General features: G+C 33.9%; 1 protein-coding gene across 2 annotated transcripts in view; it reads right to left on the bottom strand.

Moving 5' to 3' along the window:
• Window positions 1-6,538, bottom strand: part of LOC109537800 (corticotropin-releasing factor-binding protein) — an 89,945-nt gene that overhangs the window by 42,414 nt on the left and 40,993 nt on the right. For both annotated transcript variants that reach the window (XM_048664101.1, XM_048664103.1), the window contains exon 3: window positions 2,548-2,653. In XM_048664101.1, coding sequence (XP_048520058.1) covers window positions 2,548-2,653 — 106 coding nt within the window. The remainder of the gene's footprint in view (window positions 1-2,547; window positions 2,654-6,538) is intronic.

The raw sequence follows: 6,538 nt of genomic DNA, 5'->3' as shown, positions 1-6,538 counted from the left end.
AGTGCAATTTGTTCTGTTGTTTGTACGTATCGTTTTGACCTTTCTGTTCCGTTGGCGATGAGGTGATATATGTCCGTAGTCCAAGAGGGGTCTGCATATCGCTTTGTATATTTTCGTCGAGGTATTTGTACTAATTCCTTTGTCCTAGTATGTTCGTGATCAAAAGTGTTTTATTCTTTTTATCATTTCTGTTCTAATGTTTCGTGTGTGTTTAGTGAATTTCAGTTTGTGGTCGATTGTAATCCCAAGATACCTTACGTCGTTTTGCGGTTGTGTTATTTTTTCGTCTGCAGTTATTGTGGGAGAGTCAGAGTTGAGTCTGTGGTTTATGAGCAGAAGTGGATTTTTCGTCGCGTTTGGCCTTAGTCTCCATTTATAAAACCATGTCATTGTGTTGTTTGTTAGTGCTTAGAGTCTTTCAGTCGCTTTTTCAGTAGTTTTGTCGTGTACGATAAGTGCCGTGTCGTCAGCGTATTGTAATATGTATGCCGTTCCGTCGATTTGATTTTTGTCTGGTAAGTTGTAATTGTATATGTCATGGCAGTATATACTGTAGAGAAAGGGTGAGAGCGGGGATCCTTGAGGAAGCCTTTGTTCAAGGGAAAAAGAAAAGGAGAGTGTGTTGTCCATTCGTACTTGTAGTTGTCTGTTTTCTAATAAGTTTTTTATGGCGTGTATTAGATATAGTGTTGTGTGGAGTTTGTATAGTTTGTATAGTAAGCTCCGATGCCAGACACTATCAAACGCCTTGTTGATGTCCATGAATAGACATGCCGACTTTCCGTCAGTTAGGTGAGTTGTTTGTATGTTGTTTATCAAAATACCATATTTTATTAAAATGAGTTTTTTACAATTCCCATCCACTAGTAAGTAGTATTTGTAAAGCAAATTAAAACACCTAGTTTTTTATGCCAAGAATGCGGAAGTTGAGAGAAATCAGTGCCAAAATAAGTGTGTGATCAGGTATTTGCAGATTTTTCCAGAGGATTTAAAGGCAATATTGACCTAATTAATAATTTTTAACAGTGGGTAATATAAGACAATAATAATGGATCTCTTTGTTTTTTTTAAACTTCGTTTTTACTATTTTTTTATTTCCTTTTCATTATACATGCAACATAAAGTAATACTGCTGTCTCAGCACGAGATGAGAGCAATGATGAAAGGGCTGACAGGCAACATTTGATCCTCTGTTCCGGAGCCTGTGATTGGCCCATACTTGGATGTTTTGTGAGAGAACGCTTGTGTGCTTTAAAATATTGGATCAGAACGTGAAAGACGAATGCAACAGTTGCTGCGCACCCGAATTATGATAGTGGTTGTAGAATAGGTTGACAGAAACATGCAGGGTGACCGTAAGCACATGATCAAAAGGCTATTGCGATATTCTTTGGATCCAAAGAAGACGATCTGACCTAACTCGTATTAACAAAAAATATCTGGCTCCTCTGATATTAATGGTCAAAGTTCTGTCAAAATTTGTCTTTTTCGTTATATCGGGAGAATGATACGATGTATGTTGGTGAAACTGGTTGGGAATGTGTTCTTATGTAAGATTCATAGTTTGATGAAACAATTGAGTTCAGCAGCTTTGGACAAGTGGTGAATTCTTGAGTGTCATGATACAAAAACTACCAGAACTTTTTATTTGGTGGATGGAATCAACTGATTTTTCTTTGGTTGATGCACTAATCATTTGTTCACAATTTTGTGCTCTTTGTAAATTCTTGTAATATTCATAGTTTTTGCGCAAAAAAATTATGCCTGTTTTCTAGCCACTTACAATGCTAGCCATTACACCCTGCATATCATTCACTGCGCTAAAACGCTAAAAATGGCAGCATTAGAGCCATTAAAAAAACATAATCGAGAAATGATTTAAATACTTTTGGATACGTTCATACCCGCAGCGAAGTGTGAGTTCTCATAATATCGAGGTGTTTCTAGAATATGAAGAACAACGATTGCAAATGCTGACGATGACTCAACAATTTAGAATGAAGGTTGATATGACTAGAATTTATTGGTGACACTTACGGCAGTAAACTCATAGGAAATGAAAACTAATTTCACGTGATCTTTTTCCAGTATTATTTACGAAGGAAGCATACCGACGTTGCTCTAGAGACTGAATGAGCCGACAGTCGATATTGTTTATCCTTAAAGCTGAGAGTTTACTCTAAACACTTTGCCAGTCTAAAGACATCTATTGTAAAGACAATACGTATAAACGTTGCTTTTGAAAAAAGTCAGATGGAAAGATGTTAACAAATTAAGCAAAGTAGCTTAACCAACTTTGATTGCAAATTTGATTTTCTAAATTAAAAAAAATATACAATTATAAAAGCAGACAAACTCGAAAGTTAATTAGCAAATAATGGACTACAACAATAACTAAATATCAGCGCTCTATATTATAATTTAATCTTGTACATTAAAAACTTTATTTTACTAGATGCTTATTCATATAGTCTTGATTGAAGTTATCCGCTAAGTTTAATATTACATCGTTTGCAACGGACGTCGATCTAGTTAAGATTATCTTACCTTCGATATGATGCTCATAATCTCTTTTTGGTCTTATAGGTGGAGAGAGTAAGAGCTCTCCAATTTCCTGGCTTAAATGGAAGTCCGGCGACGGTTGTTGACTGTCCTAAAATAATAAGAAATATGCGTTTTGTAAATGTTCACTCTTAAGATAAAAAATAGTACTAGATGAATTATGGCTGAACTAATTTTAAGCAACAGTTTTCGGACAATCATACGAAAAGGGAAGTTTAGAAATTGTCATGTTTCGTGTTAGCAGTGAAGCTCAAGAACAGTTAATTCCGTTTAGCAGATTTGGGCTACAAAATGCCTGTTTGCTTTTGCACCACAACTTGCCCAATGAAAAAGATGGTATAATAGCGGGCGATGGAATGTGGATATCTCAGTTTTAATTTTTAGATGTTAATCTATATTTAATATATTAAATATATATAATTTATAAGCAATAGGGAGAAATTTCTCGTTAATCCAATATTCACATCAAACCCATGATTTACGAATATTGGCTTTTAGCGTTATTACTTTCTATTTAAAATTCTCCATAAATTCGAAGTATCTAAATTTATGTTAGATTAATTCGAGTCAGTGAACTTGTTTTGTCTTGCTAAATCACATATGCAGTTTTAAAATATATAAGATTACACATTACGCTACTAGTCTATTGGCAATAGAAATGTCCAATCTGATTAGTGGGCGTGAAAGCAATCTGATTTACTCTATGACCAACTCAGCTCCAATTCACATAAGGGTAGAGCGCAAGCCGTGACGTAAACTTAGAGAATTTGCTGAGTCATTTGGCATTCCAATTTGGTGCAAGCGCAATTTAATAATATCCGAGGTAGAGTCTGACATATATTGAAAGTAGGCGGTATTTAATTTCAATCAATCATAATTTATGCTAAAAATACATTATATGAGAAGTGGTGCTGCAAATATATAATAATTTGCATAATCAAATCAAGTGAAGCCTTATTAACCTGAAAGACGGGCGACAATAAAACCGATTATTGGGAAAGGTTGTAGTCGCCTTCGGGTAGTACATGTATAATTATTTCTTCCTCTTTTAATGCCCTTCGAGTCAATTCAATTAATGTTTATTTGAACTGTAAAATGCTTCGTTTGATTCTCGATTCCGTTATACAGCTGGAAATGTCTTTCGTTAAGCCAAATTAATCTTTTGTGTCAACTATATTTTTACAACGGAATTTGAAACTGGAATTTAGCGCACTAACTGCAAATGAGCTCGATTCAATTTCGTGAATACGCTCGTTACAGGCGCTGGTACCACCATAATCAGGTAATATCGCAGCAAAGAAAATACTGCATATCCCATTTCACATTATTTACTTATTCTATCAATTGCAGTCATAATTATTTAATTTGAAAAAATGTTTCACATTTCACACATTTCAAAATATTTACCGATTCTTACTCTTAGCGAATAAAACCCGGCATTCTTTCATTTAAATATTTCCAGATATTTGATCATCTATAGATTTTGCAAAACTAAATTTGTAAAGTAAGATCTTATTTTTGTGCCCTCGCACCCCACTGTTATGCCAAATCATAACAGTACAAATAGTTTGCAATTCAAAACAGGTATCCATATTGGAACACCTGTTTCGTGCAAATTCATAACGAGTACCTAAGGAAGAAATGCAAAAATCTTAAGGATATGTGAAGGTTGTCAAAATATTGAAAATAAGCTCATATTTGACAGTATCATTAAAAAAACTAATCTCTAATTAATCTTGCATGCATATGGCAGACGGCCACCATGTTCTTTTTTAAGCATTTTGTACCAAACCAATAGTTTAATAGATTTTGTTAGTGACTGTTGAGTGAAACTTATCCCAAGCTGAAGATAGAAGAAGCTGTTAGATTGTTTCATATATCTAATTCAGAACTATTCCTGTCAGTAAAATATGTAATGCAATATAATAAAATGTATTGCTTTATTTGTATGTTTCTTGGACAATGTATGTTTCATATTGTTAGTTTTTAAAGTTCTTAGGAATGCTGTCCTAATCATGAGTTTTTAAATAAAAGGTGTTTGTTAAATTTAGTTTTAATAAATGTATTTAATACCAAATATTTTACTAAGTCTTCGCCAAAAAAATGCCTTTGTTCATAAAGTATCCGCATGTTGCAGCAGCATTAAATGGCTGACAAGTAAATAAATTGTGTAAAGTGCACTTTCTAAAAAGTGGTCCCAGCAGCCTGGAGCAGCGAAAACCAACACCCTTCTGTCGCAACAGTTAAGAAAGGATCAACCCGGACAAGCAGCTTTTGACTCCTGGCGACTCATCGCAACGAAGAAGCCAGCAGGACAAATTGGAGCTACGCTAGTGTCCATTACAGACGACAGCTCACCTGAATAGTGAATCAATTCCGCGATTCTGCCGTCCGGTACAGGAAGAAGACTAGATAACATTGTAAGTCGATTATTTATGTTAGTTGTACACCTCTTAATTAAGAAGTTTTGAAGCTAAATGAATATGAATGAAAAAGATTAAGAAAGTAACTTCTGTGGATATCACTTATCCAAAACGCACATCACCGATTACTAGTAACACTAGTATGGTATTAATTCCAATAATAGTGATTCAACTAAATATTAGATATATTCTGATATTTATAAAGACATTTCAGTCTTATTTGAAGAATCTAGACATAATTGTAATTTTAAGGAATCTGTCAAAATGGCAAAAACTTCGTTTTCGGAATAAGTAAACGTTGTTCGTCCTAATACTGCTCCATTACTTTGAATCGCAAAGCAAAATCGAAACTAGTCACACACAAAAATTGCGGCAAATTCAAATTCGGCGCTCTTGTTGAGACACCCTTTAGATAGTTTTTATCAAAGATATTTGAGTGAGGACGAATCACAACATGAATATATGTATAATGTTAGCAATTAAGTAAAAAATTGTAGGTTCAGTTGAATATTTTATTTTAACGCGACCAGATTTATTGATCTTATAACAAGAAGTTAGGTTAGCTCTAAAACAATTTAATCAGATTCAGTAATCCAGTCACACGAGCTAACCTACAACAACAATATTATTTCTATCTAAAAAGAATGAATTCACTCAGGATTACATTTAAAAGCTTAAAGCTTTGGTCACTCAAATTAGTACCAAAACGTATACTGAAGTGGTCAATGTTGAGACACGAACCATTTCAATTGCCCAGAATGACTTAACGGCAACTCAAAATCTTCTAGCCAAGTTTTCTACCGAACTAACAAGTTTATGAGTAGTCCGAAACCCACAAAACTTGGACACAGCTATTGATATTGTTACCAATTACGAAATAGTTCAATTAAAAATAATGTTTAACACAATCAAGCTAGATCAGATATAAAACCTTCAAATTATTTTCTGCGAAAAGAATTTTTTAAACCATTTACTCCAAATCCTGTAATAAAGCAACCTTTCCAATTCAAACAAAATCAACATCTCCAATTCAGACAAAATCAAACTTTCCAATTCAAACAAAATCAACCTTTCCAATTAGGACAAAATCAACCTTGCCACTTGAAACAAAACCAACCTTTCCAATAGGAACAGAATCCCTTCTTCCAATCTAATCAAAATCAGCCTTCTCAGTCTAACCAAAAAACCTTCCGAGAATTAACTCATCTCGAAGATGAATCTAATAAAAATTTCGATTTTTTTGAATACCTAAATGAATCAAAATCGTATGATCAATGTGAAGAGCACGGATACCCTGAAGAATCCACCTTTTGAGAGGAAACTCCAACTGAACAATTGGAAAAATTTCAAATGCCAGCCCAACACTAAAATAATGGATACATTTGAATAGTTTTCAGACTAATCAATTGTCATTCATTGAAATTCCCAACTATAGCATTCGTTTACTAATAGATAAACCTCGGATTAAAGGCAAATTGCCTTTTTTTGCCTATTTTGCTTATTTCAAACATTTATTGGACGTTTTGCCATTTTCAGAAATTTGTGTCAAGTTT

Source organism: Dendroctonus ponderosae, unplaced genomic scaffold (genome assembly GCF_020466585.1).
Source record: "Dendroctonus ponderosae isolate FM_Combo_2020 unplaced genomic scaffold, Dpon_F_20191213v2 Dpon_F_20191213_1, whole genome shotgun sequence".
In the NCBI taxonomy this organism is placed as follows: domain Eukaryota; kingdom Metazoa; phylum Arthropoda; class Insecta; order Coleoptera; family Curculionidae; genus Dendroctonus; species Dendroctonus ponderosae.
The sequence above is the reverse complement of the archived record's forward strand: the minus strand, read 5'-3'. Positions and strand labels throughout refer to the sequence as shown.